General features: G+C 37.5%; 1 protein-coding gene across 14 annotated transcripts in view; it reads left to right on the top strand.

Moving 5' to 3' along the window:
- Positions 1-20,014, top strand: part of C9H12orf42 (chromosome 9 C12orf42 homolog) — a 183,518-nt gene that overhangs the window by 101,729 nt on the left and 61,775 nt on the right. For all 14 annotated transcript variants that reach the window (XM_021922832.2, XM_021922822.2, XM_021922824.2 and 11 more), the window contains one exon: positions 18,710-18,821. In XM_021922832.2, the coding sequence (XP_021778524.1) occupies positions 18,764-18,821 (58 nt within the window). In that variant the 5' untranslated portion in view covers positions 18,710-18,763. The remainder of the gene's footprint in view (positions 1-18,709; positions 18,822-20,014) is intronic.

Here is a 20,014-nt window from a genome sequence, read left to right as displayed (position 1 = left end):
CTGCTACATGTATGGTCAACTGATTTTCAACAAAAATGCCAAGATCATTCAATGGAGCAAGGAGTTTTTTCAACAAATTGTTGTGGGAAAACTAGATATTCACATGCAAAGGGATGAAATTGAGCACATACTTTATACCATATTTAAAAAATAACTCAATATGGACCAAAGACAGACATGTAAGAGCTAAAGCTATAAAAGTCAGAAGAAAACATAAGGCAAAATATTCATGACCTTAGATTTGGTAATGGTCTTTTAAATATGACACAAAAGCATAGGTAACAGAAGAAAAAATAGACACATTGGACCTCATCAAAATTAAACATTTTTTGTGTGTCAAAGGCTATTATCAAGAGAGTGATCAGACAACCCACCGAAATGGGAGAAAACAGTTGTAAATCATATATATATATATACACACACACACACACATATCATATATACTATTTTATATATATAATTAAATATGATTAGTATATATGATATGTATGGTTAATATCCAGAATATGTGAAGAATTAAAAGTTATCATCACGAACAAAATAGCAGCCCAATTAAAAAATGGGCAAAGGACTTGAATAGAAATTTCTCCAAGGAAGATGTACAAATGGCCAATAAACACATGAAAACATGTTCAACACCATTAGAGAAATGTAAATAAAACCACAATAAAACCCATCATAATGGTTGTTATTTAAAACATGAAAAATGATATGTTTTGGCAAAAATGTGCGGAAATTGAAACTCATCCATTGCTAGTGGGAATGTAAAATGGTATAGCCATTGTAAATACAGTTTAGTGGTTCCTCAGAAAGTGAAACAGAATTACCATGTAACTCAGCAATTTTATTCCTAAATAATTGAAAACAGAGAAACGGATACTTGTATATCAATGTTAATAACAGCATTATTCAAAATGGCTAAAAAAAAAAATAACCCAGTGCCATCAGTAGGTGAATGGATAAATATAATGTGGTGTGTTTGTGTGTGTATATATATATACACACACACACACCTGCACACCCCTGTGAGCCAGTTAAACCTCATTTCTTATAAACTACCCAGTCTCAGCTATTTCTTTATAGCAATGCAAGAATGGACCAACATAGAAACCAATTCTGGTTGATTGACCAAAAAAGGAATTAAATAAAAATAACAGTGAATGCTTTACAAGATCATCAGGAGGAGCAGAGAACAGCCACGGATGGACTTCCGTTTTGTGGCTATATGCAAAATATAGCCTTTGTACTGAAAGGCATTTTAAGATGTTTTATAAGAGAGTAATTTGAGAAATAGAATGTCTTCACTCTGTTTTCTCTGGAAGCTCCCACCTTTGTACCGTATCTCCCACCTGTCTTCCCCTTGTTCTCAGCATGCAGCCCCACACTGGATGGAATTTCTCTGCCACATCACCTACAAATGTGATGCTGAGGCTGCTGGTACCTGCTTTCAGGTGGCTACTGCATGAGTGTGTGACAAACACAAACAGAATAATTGGTTGAGGATAGTGATTATGCAGACAGACCCTAGGATCAGACAGCCTGAGTTCAGATCCTGGCTTTGCCAATTTATGTCCTGGGATTTTGTGAGAAATGTCTTATCTTTCTGCAACTCAGCTTTCTCATCTGCCTATGTGGTAATAATAGCACCAACCTAATAAGGTTGTTGTGGGAATCAAGTGAGTTAGATGTAAAATGCCTAGAACCGTACTGCCAGGCATGCTAGCTGTTACTATTATTTCCTTTGACCAATGTTGTTTATATTTGTGACTCTTTTTAATGAAGCTGACCCTTTTTGATCACAGTGATCAGCGTGCTGTAGTCTTTCTGGTTGGGAAGTAGGTGAATAATTTTCTTTGAAGTTCTCTTTAAATCCATCAGCAAAGGTTGATTTTAAGCAAAGTGTGAGGGTAGCTTCCATGGCAAGTTTAGCCTTTGTCTCAAGTTACCATTCTCCTTACAAGTATGAAAAAAAAATCAAAATTAAACTTGAGTCAAATTTCAAAGTAAGATTTTTATTTTTAAGATTTAAATCTGATTAGGCAAGTGAAAGTTAGAATTGTGGTAAACAAAAATGGATCATTCGCAGAAAAATAAGGTGAGATTCTCCAATAAAGAAGAGGGTATCATTGCAATTTATTACCATTTAAAAACTTTATTGAGTATTATATGGATGTATTTATGAATGTTTTACCTGAGAAGCTTTCATATGCTACTAATGGGTTACTTTTAACACAAGAATGAGTACATCTCAAGGAAGACCATATCTGGATTCATTACTCATCATAAGTATAATTATTGTTTAACAATATTATGAAGGGCTGGTGATGAGATGCAGGTGTTTAAACATGCAGTGCCAATAGATTTGACACGGTATTCAGTTCCAGGCGTATACATTTTTAAAAGATTTCTATTCACCAAGGGGACAATAAAACCCCACACAATGGTAAGTATGTTTGCTAAAAACATGAAGTGGCTGGTTAATTTTAGTCTTTAGATTTTAAAATGGGATATTTCTTTTTTCAGCAGCAGTATTTCTTAACTTACTAGTCCATACACTATATTTTAGGGTAAAAAAAAAGAAATGAAACGTGGATGTATTGATCAAGTCCACCAGTTTGGGGGTTTCAAACCATCTCTGGGTTTTGGAACAAACCGTATGCAGTTCAATTTCAGATGGAGCAAATGAAATACAAAGTGGAGGCTCTGACAAGCATTGTTACCTGAAATTATTGGTACTTAGGAAAGATGTACCCCAACCCTCTAGCTTCCCAGATGAGAAGACTGAGGCTACAGAAGACCATGATTTGCATGATTTGCTCAAGAAAATTTGGCTGGTGGTTCAGACTCCTTAGACATGAACTTGGATCTCCTAATTTTTATGTCTGAACTCTTCCCAGTGTGTTACATTGCTTCCTGTTAACCCTGAGGCTCTAATTGTTTGAATTCTTGATTCACTATATCCAGTCAATAGACATCTTTGCATACGTGTTGTGTGTTAGGTTCTGTGCATGTTCTAGCTCTGGGATAAGTGTGTAATTCCTTCACTTGATTGGGTGTAACTATTCTGCTGTTTAGTCTCTGATTGCTTCATGCTTTCTTTGATGTATGCATGTTAATGTTTTAATGTTTGTGTCCTGTCTTGAATGGTTAGCCCTTAGTCAAGAAGGAGTGGGAAAAACCATCATTTACTTAATACTGCTGTGTATTTTACATGTGTTACCTTTATAAAAAGATTGTGAAGCTGGTACTTCACCCTAGACAAAGATAAGCTAAATCACTTGATAAGGTTAAACATCTTTTAAGTGACAGTGTGGTAGACTGGTTCACCCACCACTTAATGTAGTGACTGGTATACAAACCACTTTAATTGTGTTGAATGAATGCTGGGCTTTAAATCAGATCTAGGTGGCTCCAGTGTTCTTTTCACTATATTTAGGTGCCTTTTTGTTTCTCCTAGGGTCAGGAACACCCCACTTTTGTTTTTGAATGTCATTTAGCATGTAAGCAGTCATTTAATAAATACCTTTTGCTTACGATGATGTATAAATTCCTCAGTGCTTACATAGCTGCTATTACAGTTTTTAGAGAAGAAATCATGTACCTGTAAAATTAATTTTTGAAGTTGTCATTGGAAGATCAAGACAAATAACAACACTTTGAATAGTGCTATGAATACCATTCAAAACAATGGAGTCATGAAAATCTACCCACTACATCCCTGTAACCACTGCTCTGGGTTTGAGACAGTTCTTTCTGCCTTGTGGCTCTCACACACTTCGGGTGATTTTCCTTGTCCATGATATGATCAGAGCACCTAGGCTCTGCTTATTTAAACAATTTACATGGATAAGTGATTTTAGCCCAATCATGATAGCTTACATTGCTCTGGACTAGGCACCTTATTGATATTATCTCATTTTAGTCCTTTCAACAGTTTTTCAAAATACTTTGTTATTTTATAGGCAAGGAAAGTTGAATTCAAGAGTGGTTAAGTATAGGCAAACTTCTATACTTAGCAGTTTGAACTGAGCAGGCTGAACTACTATGTCATTTATGTTGGCTGTGGTTTATTGCCACACTCCCAGTTATTTGCTCACTTATTCATTGATTTTCAAAAATGTGTATTAGTTGTTATTATATGATGGTGAGCCAGAGAAACACAAATCAATGTTTGCCAAGAGTGCATTTATACTCTCTCACATGTAAAGATATGCATGTACAAAATTTATTAATTGCAGCATTCTTTATCGTAGTAATAAACCAGAAGCAACCTATATATTTAACAGCTGGGGATTGGTTCAATGCATTCTTAATATTATAGAATACTATGCCCTTTTTAAAAAGGACATTCTTTTAAAACAATGAGGCCAGGCACAGTGGCTCACACCTGTAATCCCGGCACTTTGGGAGGCCAAAACAGGTGGATCACCTGAGGTTAGGAGTTCGAGACCAGCCTGACCAACATGGTGAAATCCCGTCTCTACTAAAAATACAAAACAATTAGCCAAGCATGGTGGTGGGCACCTGTAATTTCAGCTACTTGAGGGGCTGAGGCAAGAGAATTGCAGTGAGCCAAGATTGCACCAATGCACTCCAGCCTGGGCAACAGAGCAAGACTCCATCTAAAAAAAAAAAAAAAAAAAAGAGTCAGAATGCTATATCCCGAGGAACAAATTTATAAATACAAGAAACATGGCATAGACGGTAAGTATCATATTGTGACAAGGACAGTGTACAGGTGCATATTCCTGATCTTGACCTCTCTGGATCTTGACTGGTCTTTGAAGAGCAAGTGCCTTTGCTGCTTGGGCCAGCCATGTCAGGTTGGTTTGTTGGGTTAATCAGCGATGGGTATAGAGAAGAAGTGAAAGAACTCTAGAAAGGCTAGTGATTTTGGAGTGAACTTAAGTGACTAAGGAAAAAAATAAACACATAGGAAAGGCAGGAGGAAAGAGGGGGAAAGACTAGAACTAGAATGGATTGAATTTTGAAGAGACAGCTTTTTGGGATGGAAGAGAGAGAGAGGTAGGAAGAGACAGGAGAATGAGTAACTTTCCTTTGACAAGTTTAGCCACCTACTCTCAGCTATAATTTCTGCACCCATGAAATAGGCACTGTACTCTTTATTTCATGGTATTGTAGCAAGCATTTGGTGAGTTGATTTAAACATCTAGCTCAGTGCCATGGAGGCTTAGGTCTATTTCTACTATATTTGGTCTTCTTCCTTAGTAGATCTCATTAGGGTCAAAGCAAAAGCATATGGGTTAAGGCCAGGGGTTTTGGGGCAGGAAATACACTGCTCATCTGCTCCACTTTTTTCCCGCTTTGTGTCTGCTACTGACTTGACTCTTTAGTCCTCTGCGACTATTGCCTTAGCATCTTTATAAACATAATCTCCATGAATCTCCAAAGTCCTAATAATCTAACATGGTTCTATAATACTGAAGTGGACATTTTGTTACTAAACTATGAAAGCAATGGGAAGTAGATGAAATCAGCCGCAGAAATTGTGAAGCACAATTTTCTGTTCTAGTCATTTGGCCAAAGTAGAAAGAGAATTACTAACTTTTGATGAGGATAGAAAATAGAACAAAAAAAACCGTGATTCCATCTTTTAGTTTGCTAGTACAATAACCAATGGATTGGCGGCACCTGCTACTCACAGCTCTCAATTGTATATATTTAGTGGTGATTCTGTCAGGCTACTCTAAATTCTCTATGAATATTGTCATTTAATTGTCATAACTATCCAATCAAGTAGAGACTATTATTGTCTTCACTGTACAGATGAGGAGACTGAGGCAGAGAAAGATAAAGCAGTTTGCCCAAGTGCCAGATCCAGGATCCAATCTGGGCAGTCTAGCTCCAACGTCTGTGCTTTGGTTCACTGCACACATTGCTTCTCAGTGCTGATGAGTACACCTATTTATTATTGTTGTTGTTGTCGTCATCAACAATATTTTCCCCTTTCTTTCCTCTCCCTCAAATAAACCTCGGCTACAAGTAAGAGCTCAAGAGAAGAGTAGGGAAAGGTGGGAAGTGTACCAGTTACCAATTCTGAGAGCTTTGCTTGGGATGCCTTCACCCTGTGCTTTCATCCTTCGGCAATTGCATTGTCCTGTCAATGTGCTCAGCTCTACAGAGCATTCCATACTTCTCAGAGATCTTTTGGACTCTCCATACTGTCTCAAGAACCATGAGAAGTAGGCAGGGAAGGGAACATTGTTCCTGTTTGACTGGTGTTCAGTTTAGTGATTTGCTGAAGGCTGGGGAGTTGTTAGTGCCTGAACCAGCAGTGTAACTACTCTGATGAGTCCTAATACATTTCCTTTTGCTTCAGGGTGATGTCAGAATGAATATTGCTGTAATACAAGCAGATTGAGAAATATCACACAGAATAAGTTTTCTGAGAACCCAGAGGGGAAACATTATTTGTATTAGAGGTAAGAAGTTTGAGAGAGAGAACAAACTCAAATTACGAGGATGAATAAAATCAGGTACCCTATATATACAATTTGGAGTGATGGGAGCCAGATGGACAAGTTATTTAACCTCTCTGTCACTTGTTTTCCACATCTGTAGGCTGGGGATAATAAAGTACCAATTGCTTAAGGTTATTGTGAGGATTTGATGAGTTAAAATTGTCTAAAGTGTTTAGAACAATGCCTGGACTGTAGCAGCTACTCAATAACATGTTAGTTGCTGTTAGTATATAATAAGCAAGAAAATAAAATGTACTTTTAAATAAAAAAATATACTTAAGGACAATAATGCTATTTTTTCTCTTTCAAAAGCATTTACTTCTTTATGGTTTGGAGAATCTCAGCCAACTTACCTTGCAAATTTTACAACTTGATTTTATTCATCCTCATAATTAGATTTGGTTTTATATAACAAAGTTCTAACTCCTTGTTTAAATAATTCCCCCACTCTGGGTTTCCAGCATTTATTCTTTGTGATACATACTGACATTACTTGTATTCAGCAATGAGCATTCTGACACCATCCTGCTTTGGCCAAGAAGTGCTTTTCAAATTTCAGATTTTTCCTGCAGCATAAGATTAAGAAATAACAGTTTACAAAAAAAAAAAAAAAAACCAAAAAACAAACAAACAAACAAACAAAAAAAACAACTCACTACAGAAGCTTAACATCTGTTTATGCAATGACCTCAATAGGTAACTTTGAGTCCCCTTTAGTAAATTTTCTATGAAAATTCTGGCTGATCTACTTCTTATTTGTTAGTAATAACTTTCGCTGAAGGAAATCAGGCCAAAAACCTTGCCAGCATATTTAACTTCTTGTCCTTTAAGAAATTATACTTTGATTTTAGAGGTTCAACTTTGCTAGATAATGAAATTATCATGGTGGAACAAGCCATAGAAATAATAAATACAGTAATTCTTCTTTGCCTATTGTGTGCTTTTGCTATTCATAAATTTTAGGGTCTTAGATATTAGATACACTTACGTAAGGCCTCACTAACGGTAATTATCTTTTGGCCAAAGAAAAAGCCCAAACGAATGCTAAGCTGCATTATCGCTTGGCTTCTGACATGAGCTGATAATCAGATTTTCTTGCTTAAATCCATGGTGCTTGAACAATGCTACCCACTGTCTGTGCTTCCCGATATTACCCTTAATTAGAAAGAACAGAAACACAAATCTGAATTATTTCAAAATCTGGTTTCCATGGTCAGTGGTTTGAAGGGCTTAACTTTATTATAAATAAACCTGGCTTTATTGGCTAATGAAATCTGAAATGCGAAGCCTGGGATGGAAGGGAGGATAATACTCTGATGTTTACACATCCAAATATCTAGTGTGGGCAAAGTGTATTGTAATAAATCATTGGATAATTGAATTATGATTCCTTTGTCCAAGCATGATCCAAACTCCATCACTACAGAGAACCTGGAAGGAACTTGAATTTATGTTTTCTTGAGAAGGAACATCTTTAGGTCTAGTAATATGTCTATCAATAGCTGTCAAGGAGATGTTGATCGATTTTATATTTTCTCCCAAGTTAGTATTTTGTTTTCCTTTGACACCTTAGGGCACATAGTTAGAAGTGTGTAATGATCTGGCCTTGTATCCATATGCATCTTCAATGTATCATTCTCAAATATTCACACTGAGCTCTTTTTGCAGCATAAAATAATGTGTGGGCTTGTGTCTTAGGGAGGCAGATAATGAGATGGGACATCAGTTGTATTTTTATTTATGGTCTTGTAAAAAGAAAGCTAACAATAGGTGAGGATGCCTGATCCCATTTGGGTGGATAATTAATAACTAAGTGGAGATAGTAACTTTGTGCTTCCCCTGGAAGACAACTTCACAAAGCTAATTTCTGGAACCATGATCACATATAAAACCTCAGATGATATTGAGAATTGTGATTTTTGTGTATATTTATATCTATATATCTATGTATCTCCTTCTTCTCTGTGGATGGTAGGGACCTAAGTGTCTATATGTATGTGTGTAAACTGTAGCCTTGACCTTTTTTATTCACTGTTTAATTTTTTTAACACCGTATCTTTTCTTCATCTGCAAACATTATCTTTTCCCTTTCAATTTTCCTTGATAATTTCTTTCCATTCATTTGCTTTCCACTTCTGTGGTTGCTTTTCCACTTAAACATTCACAGCAACAATTGTTACTCTTAAATCTCGCTTTCCAGATCAAGCTATTGAAGCTTAGGGAGGTGAAGTAATTTCCCTGGGATCACATAGCCAGTAGATGGTAGAGGCAGGATTCCAACTCAGGTATGAATTCCAAATCCCATAATCTAGAGCATATGTTATAATGCTCCAACAAGCTGTGTGTTAACTACTTTTAAATTATTCCCTTTGTCTTTATCACAATTCTGTTTTATTGGCTGAGGTAGAATCCCCTCTCTCTCCAGTGACTAGAGACCAGGCTGAATGTGTCTGAGGTCCAGGTACCTGCAACTTAAGTGATTCTTCATGGGGTCCAGGATTTGTCTTGGATGGGGATAGTGAGGTAAGAAGCATGGCAGTTACTACTTTCAGGGAGAATAATCATAGAGACAAGTTAGTGCCTATGGTTATCCTGGTAAAAAGAATTGGGAGGATGCCTTTTGAAGAAGCTGGTTGGATACTCCAGGACCACAAGATGGATAGCCACAGGAAAAAAAAAAAATCATCCAAACCTAGACAGTGTAGACGAGTGAGCAATGAGGGTATCTGGTCAAACATGGTAGACTGGCCACACTTATTCATATCCCTTTCCCTAAACTCTGTAAAATTTGTGGTGAAACAGAGCCTCTAAATGGTATGCTGCAAATAGGCTGCATGTGGGCAGAAATATAAATTTATCGAGCCCTTTTGGTGGTCATGTAGGAGCTGGAGTAGCCAGGTCAGCTCAGGCTAGTTCCCCCTGGCTTTGAGTAGCTTCTTCCATTTGCCCCAGCATTCCCTACAACTATTATCCATTTTTAATGTCACATGATTTTGAAAGATTGAAACACCGTGCTTTAAAACAAAATGCATTCACACACAAAGACAAAGACAAAGAGAGAAGACTATACTAGGTGAGGAATTTCAACAATTTTTGGAAAGCTGTAAAGTTGGTTAAAAAGTGATAACTGAGTTAACAGAATGAAGTGACTCCCAACTTCAGTCTACACAGGGGCCTGATGAGGAGAAGTGAGTCAATTCATGCTACCCCCCAGAAAAACCTGGATCCTGAAGGTTCTCCATATCTTCTAAATCAGGGAGTGCACACAGGGCTTGGAACAGGGGCCTGGTAAAGGACTGGATGCAGAGTTCTATTTCCTCTTGGCTCACCCTGCAGAGTTGGGACAAATATTTATTATCTGGCAAAATAAGGCTAGAAGGACTCCCAACTCAGGGATGAGGTGGGGGCTCCAAGTAGGGATTTCTTGAAGTTTTATATCACGCAGGGCTTAGAACAGGGGCCTGGTGAGGGGCTGGATGCAGAGTTCTATTTCCTCTTGGCTCACCCTGCAGAGTTGGTACAAAGATTTATTCTCTGGCAAAATTAGGCTAGAAGGACTCCCAACTCAGGGATGAGGTGGGGGCTCCGAGTAGGGGTTTCTTGAAGTTTTAGATAGTGGCCTGTGGAACACCCAGGCCGTTTCCTCCTGCTCTCTTCCCAGAATGCTACCGGTCTGGTAAATACATTCTTGGACTGGTGCTTGGAGGAAATACCAGGGGAAAGCCTTTCCCATTCTGATGGTGAGGGACCTGTCATTGGGAAGGTAGGCTGGCTACCCCATCATGCTTCAGGGAAGCCCACTGGTCATAAGCGCTACCTGAGTGAATCCAGAGCTGCAGTCAGCTTTTTAGTGCCTTTCTGTTATATATGAATGGCAGTCAAGGCTCTCAAGGATCCTTGAGGAAGGCTTTTAACATGAGATAAATGAAAACAAGCAGAAGAGAGAAGCTCAGACGACACTGAAACAACCCAGGGAACCAAACAATATGAACACAAATCTAACACTACTAAGGCAAACCCAGACCCTAAGATCAAAACACTCAGGAATAAGGGAACAGAGAACATCCATTAAATAAGAATAGGATGCCATATTTTAAAAAGTGACAACAACAAGAAGAAATAGACAGGAATTATATGTGTGAAAACCAAAAATTTTAAAAAGAGCAGCATAAGAGTGAAAAGATAAGTTAAAGGAAGCCCTTAGAAAGTAGAAAGGAAAAGCTTTAAAAATGGAAGACAGAGTGAAAGAGGGGAGAGAGCGAGAGCGAGAATGAGAACACGGGAGAAAATTATTTCTAAAAAAGAAAAAATATTTATAGAATTGCAAGACAGGAATTTCCAGATTGTTACGGCTTACTCGAGTGCCCAGTATAATGAAAGAAAACCCACACTAAGACACTTTGTTGTAACATTATTTCAATAGTCACAAAGAGATCATAAAAGTTTTCAGAGATGTAAGAACAAAGAATACAAATAAAACAAATATCTCCCAGATAGATCACAAACAAAGGAACATAATGGTATCAGACTACATCAGCTTTTGATGCTAAAAGACAGAGAAATTTTGTCCTTTTAAGTATTATTTTAAGTTCTGGGATGCATGTACAGAATGTGCAGGTTTGTTACATAGGTATACATGTGCCATGTCGGTTTGCTGCACCTGTCAACCCATCATCTAGGTTTTAAGTCCCGCGTGCATTAGGTATTTGTCCTAATGCTTTCTCTCCCCTTGCCTCCAACCCCCCGACAGGTCCTGGTGTGTGATGTTCCCCTCCCTGTGTTCATGTATTTTCATTGTTCAACTTCCACTCTTATGAGTGAGAACATGTGGTGTTTGGTTTTCTGTTCCTGTGTTAGTTTGCTGAGAACAATGGCTTCCAGCTTCATCCAGGTCCCTGCAAAGGACATGAACTCGTTATTTTTAATGGCTGCATATTATTCCATGGTCTATATATCTGCCACATTTTCTTTATTCAGTCTATCATTGATGGGTATTTTGGTTGGTTCCAAGTCCTTGCTATTGTAAATAGTGCTGCACTAAACATATGTGTGTAAGATGGAATTTTCAAAAATACATGTGCCCTTGTATAAACAATCTTCTGTCTAACCTGAGGCAATATATGGCCAACTGAATACACTCAGTAGATGGTAGATATTATTTTCTTTCAAAGTGGCAATATATCGGTCTCATATTTTAAGCTTTGGTACGAAGTGATCTTGCAGGATAGGAGAAGGGCCACCTCCAAATGTCATGAGTGAGAAATATAGAATTCCATCATCTTTCTGACAGCCTTTGACCTTGTCCATTTGACTATGAGAATGTAAGGCTTAGCCTGAAAAATTGTATAGATACAGTCAGGGCAAGCTACACAATTTGTGGAGCCCAGTGTGAAATGAAAGCAGGAGAACGGGTGGTTAATAATACTAAAATATAAAACATTTTTCTTTATAACTATGTTATTAATTATAAAATGTAATAGGGGTAATAGCAATACATGAATGACAATCTGAACCTACAACATGAACAAATTAACATTTTGGTGTTACAATTTTTTATGATGCAATAAATAATAATATGTTGCTATGTGATATCTTAATTGATCATAAGCTGTGTTTCGGGGCTTGCTTTCTGCACATTCCTTTACTAGGTCATTATATGTTATACTTTCAGCAATTTCATCTTTAAGATTGCAAATCATTTTTGATGATTTTTACTTTGAGAAGAATCTTTTTCCTGATACAGCTGACCCTAAAACTGCTGAGTATTTTACAGACTCCAACAACACTGGGATGCATTTCTGATAAATTATTCTGAATGTAAATTAGTACATCTAGAGCTGATGATTCTTACCGAATAATTTTTCTAAAAAGATTTAAATTTTCCTTCAAATCAGTTTTGGATAACTCTGAATTTAAATTTAAATTTATAAAAGGTCATTTTTATGTTTCTTCTGACATTTCCTATAATTTTCAAGTCTTACAAGAAACTGAAAGTGGCTTTATGATTTATATATAATTTAAAACAATTCCATGGAGATCTTGCTAATCCAGTGCAAATAGAGAGAGAGTCACTTCAGCTTATTACTCCATGGCTTACTACTTACATTGGCAACAACAAAATACTTCATTTTAGTTATAAGGGTTGTATGTTGTAGCAAATATCATCTCTTTCATTTTTGGAATACGTAAGTTACCTAGAATATTTTGGCTTAAATGTTTGTTTGGAGATTGATGCCAACTAAGACAAAGTGAGCATTGTCCTTATCAGAATCATCTTTATCAGAACTGGTCAGTTTTATCTAGAGCAAGCGTGTCTAACCTGCTTGCTCTAGGTTGAACAAGAGCAACCAGGAGCAAGCCACACGTGGCCCAGGACGCAGCGTGGACCACATGCAGCCCCGGACAGCTTTGAATATGGCTGCACACAAATTCATAAATTTTCTTAAAACATTATGAGATTTTGTGTGCGTGTGTGTGTGTGTTTTCTCATCGGCTATTGTTTGTGTTGGTGTATTTCATGTGTGGCCCAAGATTGGACACCCCTGACCTAGAGTGAAATAAACTTCCATAAACATAGACTACATTTTGAACCCTCATCTCACAAATACAGATCTCTTGACACCAGGCAGAATGGGCAAGAAAGTATAGCTTATCCAGCTCAAGCTAGCTTACCAGAGAAGTAATTCAAAGCCAAGAGACACTTGCCTCATGCTGTTGAAATAGCTGCAGCAGCCACAGATGCTACCATCTCTCACAATCAAACCTCAATCTGGAAATCTCAAAATATCCCATTAAACCTCGCTGGTTCTGAATTCCAATTCATGCAGCCAATGGAATGTGATGTGCTCAGATCTGGGCATTTGCTTTGTCCAGACTGTATGGATCAAGAACTGGGGAAGAGTAAATCCCCAAATACTCGTTCATGAAAGTAGAATAAAATATGTAACAAAATGAAAAGTAACAAAAGTGGTGGCAGTAATAGAGGTTGCAGTGTTCCCTTTGAATTAGAATTCAGCTTAGTGTAAGAGAGTGACTAAAAGTTTACACACAGATCATTTGTCTCCAGACCCAGTTTGCCATCAGCATTGATCAGATCATAATACTTGGCAGTAGGTTATTTCTCGTTAACACTGCATTGCATGTGCCTCAGTGGTAAGAGATTAAGAACCATGATTAAAAACACACAGGGCATGATGATACCACATCAAATTGATAATGCTCCACGTAGAGGAAATAATAGTTTGATCCAACATTTATATATTCAGACACTTGGATTTGTATACCTAGTGGCTATTCTCAATCACAAATTGATTTTCCACTTGCTGAAATTCCATTCTTGTCTTATTGTCCAGATCTTACGTTTCCACTAAAGAATGATTCTGGATTTCAGCAAAACCAATTTAGAAAACTTTCTGCCAAATAATAAGACTGTTGAAGAAACCTACACTTTTGGTTTTGGTCTGCAGTGGTGGTACATTTTTCATGATCATGTGGGACAAATACTGAGATGGAGAAACTCCAATTTCTTTCCTTGTCCTCTAATTACAGTTGCTGCTAGGTGTCCTAAAGTTGAAACTTCCTTTACATATTGCCAAGAGAGAAAGAAAATATGCCTTCATTGGCTACTGTACTTAGAATGGCTTCTAAAACCAAGCAAGAAAACCACACTGTTCTTGGCAGGCAAACAATTGAAAAGTACAGGTGCTGGGAGTGTGCACAACCCCAAAATCAACATGACTTGGGAGGAGAGGGGGTTAGATAACAAAGAAAGGTGCTTTTCATTCAGAGAAATTTATTTCTTTTAAATATTTGCAATCTATAGCTGATAGCACATGAGGCCACTTGGCATTATTTCCCAACAAAGGGGAGGGCTGGTGGTAATGAGCAGATGCTTGAGTGGCCTGTGGCGTGAGGTGCGCCATCCGTCCAGAAGATCAATATTTACTGTTCTTGTATCTTTGTGGTGAAAGTTTGCTCATCTTAAAAAAGAAGGTGGGGTTGTGCTTTCATATATAGAGCATGGGTTTGACTTCAGGCAGTGAATCAACTAAAAGCCACAGTGTCTTCACAGAGAAGAATCAGTACCTGTCTCCCCTGCTGAACGAAGAAATGTAAGGTGTTTTAAGGAGTAAAATGCATCAGGTCCATGATATGGAGTGTCTTTGTCTGCATTCATTCCTTTTCATTTCAGTAAATCATACCCTGATGAAAGGTGCAATTTGAATATAATACTGCATTTCAACATTTGTTTTAAAACATACATTAATTCCATTCAGTCAAATTCAAAACATATCAATGAAGCAGCAGGGTGCGCATAACAGGGACTGTGCTAGGCATTGGGCTGACCAAGATGAAGAAACTGAGACTCACTGCCTTAGCTTTTTGGTGCCTCAGTTTTCCTACTTTGTCACACTTGGATCACAGAGGGGAGAGTCCTGTGAGATGGGGTTGGGGGCAAGAGATAAATAGATGGTGGGTCATGACCAGCCTCCTATACCATAGAGTTTTGCAGTTTTGCATTTCGTTCTTTAGGTCAGAGTATGATGGGCTGGGGATTTGTTAAAATTCAGATCCTGATCCAGTAGGTTTTAGGGCGAGGCCAGAGAATCTTCATATCTAACAAGCTCCTAGGTGATGTTGGTGATGCTGGGTCCTGAGCCACACTTGGAGAAACGAGAAGTTGATCACTTGTATCTGTCACCCAGGATGACTGCTAAGAGTGCACATGCCTGGGCTTATCCCCTTAGACATATGTGAATCAAAATTTGCACTTTAACATCTTTACCAGGTGATTTTTATGCACGGTACAGTTTGAGAACCACTGTTTAAATGGTGGGAAATCAATGAACACCATTAAGAAGGCCAGTGCCATATTTAAACTTGGCTTTTAGAAAGATAATGCGAGAAAGAAAATTCAATGGAGGTGAACTGCAAGCAGGGATGTGGATGGAGATGCTAATAGGTGGCAGAGGACTGCAGATATGGGAATGGGACTGGAGGACATTGAGAGGGTGAGGTTGACAGGAAATGGTTGTGCATAGATCTGAGGGATAAGGGAGGTAGTGGAGCCCAGGGTGATCTTCTAGTTTCTGTTTTGGACACTTACGTTGGACACTTTCTGTTTTGGATGCTTTCTGTTTTGGACACTTAGGTTGCTGACTGTGAGGAGGCCACGGTGATCTTCTAGGTTCTTTTTGAATACTTATATTGTGCTTATTCTAAAATGGGGAAGCAGTATGGAATGGGGTTAAAAACATGGGCGTTAGAGTAGGAAAGAGTGGATTTGAGACTTGCTTTCAATACTTAGTACTTGTATAGCTTTGATAAGTTACTTAGTTTTTTATCTGTAAAATGGGGGTAATAGTTGTTGTGGGATAGCATTCGCCCCATTTTGTAAAGGTGGAAACAGGAATAGAGAAGGTAAGTTGCCCCGGCTTGTATAGAGAGCGGGGTGTGGAGATGCGGCTTGGATGTGGACCTACATGACTCTACAGCCCATGCTCTGAGTTATCACCTCCAAGATTGCCCATGCCCACATACTGTCCAGATGGACGGTGGCTCTAACCAAGTCAGGAAAACAGTTTTTCTCTCATTTCACTTTCTCTCAAGCCCTCTCTTGGAATCACTGCTGTTCCTGTGGTACTCTTCTCTCTTTAAAATGGTAGAAATTCTCTCCCTTTCACTTATTTTAGCTCATTTGTGATGATTTTTAAAGAAGACTCTACTCAATATCAAGCAAATATAAAGAAAGAAAATGCTAGCAGCAAAAAAGTCTTATAAAGTATAGGTTTCTGACCCTTCCTTAGTTAATCTCCCATGCTCCATGACTGGTACAACTGTACTGGGTCTCTCAAGTCCCAGCTGCCTCCTGCCATTTAAGAGGTGTGTATCTTCTTAAGCTTTCATCTCTGCCTCCTTGATCCACAGTTATGGAAAAGAGAGAGTTCCCACTCCAGTGCCTTCCTAGGACCCTCTCACTTAGCTTACAGTTTCTGGCTTGAGACACAAACCTTTTCCTCAGGGAGTGGGTAGAGTTGGGTGAGTGATAGGCCGTGTGAAGTGACAAGATGAAAACCTTACCCTTTCAGTAAGATACTATTGCTCATGCAGGGATGAGTTGACCTTGTACAGACTCAGTAAATTAATGCTATCCTGAACACATAATATTCACAATATCCAAACAGTACTAGCCATACATTAATATCCAATATCCAAATTTATACAATATCCAAATCACCTGAATCGATAATATCTAATCATATCCAAACAATAAAAATTACACATCAAACCAATGGGAAGTTGGTTCTGATTACATGTTTAATGACTGGTTTTTATTTATCTATATTATTATTTTTTAACTTTTATTTTAGTTCAGGAGTACATGCACAGGTTTATTATATGGTGAACTGTGTACACCCACAGGGGTTTGGTGTACAGATAACTTCCTTACCAGGTAATAAGCATAGTATCCCATCAGGTATTTTTTCTGATTCTTTCCCTCCTCCCCTACTCCACCCTCAAGTAGGCCCTAGTGCCTCTTGTTTCCCTTCTAGTATCTATGTTTTTTGTTGTTTAGCTTCCACTTATAAGTGAGAAGATATGGTATTTGGGCTTCTGTTCCTGTGTTAGTTTGCTTCAGATAATGGCCTCCAGCTTCATCCATATTGGTGCAAAAAACATGATCTCATTCTTTTTTATGGCTGCACAGTATTCCATGGTGTATATGTATCACATTTTCTTTATCCAGTCCAACACTGATAGGCATTTGGGTTGATTCCATGTCTTTGCTATTGTGAATAGTGCTGCAATGAAGACACATGTGCATATATCTTTATGTTAGAATGATTTATATTCTTTTGAGTATATATATCCAATAATATGATTGCTGAATCAAATGATAATTTGTTTTAAGTTCTTTGAGAAATTGCCATACTGCTTTCCACAATGACTGAACTAAATTACACTCCCACCAGCAGTATATAAGCGTTCCCTTTGCTCTGCAATCTCGCATCTGTTATTCTTTGACTTTTTAGTAATAGCCGTTCTAACTGGTGTGAGATGGTATTTCATTGTAGTTTTGATTTGCATTTCTCTAACGATTAGTGATGTTGAGCATTTTTTCATGTGCTTGTCGGCCACATGTATGTCTTATTTTGAAAAGTTTCTGTTCAGGTCCTTTGTCCACTTTTTAATGGAGTTGTTTGTTTTTTGCTTGTAAATTTGTTTCAGTTCCTCATAGATTCTGGGTATTAGACCTTTGTTGGAAGCATAGTTTGCGAATATTTTCTCCTATTCTGTAGGTTGTCTGTTTATTCTGTTGATAGTTTCTTTTCCTGTGTAGAAGCTATTTAGTTTAATTAGATCTCGTTTTTCAATTTTTGTTTTTGTTGCAATTGCTTTTGGTGTCTTTCTCATGAAATCTTTGCGAAGTTCTATGTTCAGAATGGTATTCCCTAGGTTATCTTTCTGGGTTTTTATAGTTTTAGGTTTTAGAATGAATAGTTTTTGATTTAAATCAAATTGGATCCTTACTTATGACCTTATTTCATATTATTTAACTAAGATATTTTTAGCTCTTTCTCCTCTTTATTTTCTGTTTTTGCTATTTCAAGGTGACAAAGCTTGATTTAAGAGCCTCCTCTCCCCTACCTTCTGACCCCTTTCCCTATCCCCTGCCTCTCCATTCTTTCACACACTGGCTGTTCCCAGTGCTCGGAATGACTCTCATCCAAGACCTCACATGGCTACTCCATCTGTGCCAGTGAATCTTTGTTTTCATGTCACCTTGTCTGAGAAGATATCTCTTATTTTATGTTTTTCATCTTAGCAACAGAAAAATCACCATCCAATCTATTGTAGATATATTTGTTTATTTTTTGTCACTCTCCCCTAATATGTCAATTTCATAAGGGCAGAGACTTCGCCTCTTGTATTCCCACTACCTAGAATAATATCTAGCATATAGTGTAACTGGATACGATTTTTTTCAATGAACAAATAATTAAGTTAATTAGCCTCTTTAATGAATACATAAGAGGAATGTGCATGTAAAGGTAACTAGAGTTAACTGTGATTGTTTTCAGGATTGTTTCATTTAAAGAATAAAGAAACAAAAATATTTAAAAAATATCACTCACTTTAGGGAAGTAAGAGTGCTAGGTGGCATGAATTATTTTGGAGCCATTAACCTAATTTTATTTTGTGTATTTTTCTCCTCTATCTTACAGAATATCCCTTGTTATGAAAGAACTTCAGTGACCTGCTCCAGATTCATTAATCACATGAAGAATTTCTCTGAATCTCCTAAATTTCGTAGTCTACACTGTCTAAATTTTCCAGGTAAATTAAGACATAATCCCAAGAAAGACCAGAGTTTCCAAAGAAACTCTGGAATATGTACAGGTACTAATCATAAAGATTTTATTGAGGAACAGTTGCACTGTGTTTCAAAATGGCAACAAAAGGGAATTCATTGGATCATGAAGTTAATAAATCCAAAGGTGGACTGGCTTAGGGCATGGCTGGATCCAGTGTTCACCAATAATATCATGATTAATTTCATTTTATTAATTTCCCTGTTGTCTTCACTAAGTTGGGTTCATTTTCAAAATGTCCCTGGCATGTAACATGCCCTGGCAGCTATAGGCATATCTGATTCTTAGAGCTTGTAATTTCAAAAGTACAGAAACCCTCTTGTTTCATTCATCTATAACAGTCTCTACTGCTTATCCAATGGCTCTGATTGGCCAAACTTTGGTCTTACGTTCACCCCTGGAATCCAGGTAGCTGGGAGAATGGAATACACCAGTCAACATTTGCTACTTCTGAGGCAGGGGAGGTGGGCCACTTGATTGACAGCTGCACTTAAATTACACAAAATGTGTGTGTGTGTGTGTGTGAGAGAGAGAGAGAGAGAGAGAGAGAGAGAGGCAGATAAAAAGAGAGAATAGTAAAAGGATGATTTCCCTAAATAAGTTGATATAGGGCAAGCAAAAGAACATAATTTTGTGTCAAGCCAAAAATGATATATAATTGTATTAGTTATATTCCCCATAGCACTGTCACCATAGATGATTTTGACACCCTGCGACTGTCCATAAACTCCATTTTTAGGACCATTTCACTGATCTGAAACGATATATTTAAATGTACCTGTCCAATTTACTACCTAAGAGAAAATGTTTTTAGGACAACTGATAAAGCAGGTAACTGCTACATTTTCATTTGAACAATGCATTGTTTTAGAATGTATTTATTCATTCTCTTATATTTATATGCTAATAAAATTCATTGCATATGTATTCATATCAGGGCCATTGAAAGGTTTTGTTGATTTTATAATGGTTTCAAACTCTTGGAGTAATGTAATTTTAATGAGTTTTTTGAGAATCACATTGTGGTACACACTCAAATTCTACTTAAAAAGAACTGAAAATATTTTTGCGGGGGGAATAATAGATTTACATCGCTCAAAACCCAAAAATATAAAGAGGTATATGGAAGACAGTCTTCTTCCTACTTCTGCTCCAATC

Source organism: Papio anubis, chromosome 9 (assembly GCF_008728515.1).
Source record: "Papio anubis isolate 15944 chromosome 9, Panubis1.0, whole genome shotgun sequence".
In the NCBI taxonomy this organism is placed as follows: Eukaryota; Metazoa; Chordata; class Mammalia; order Primates; family Cercopithecidae; genus Papio; species Papio anubis.
This window is presented reverse-complemented; position numbering and strand designations above follow the sequence as displayed.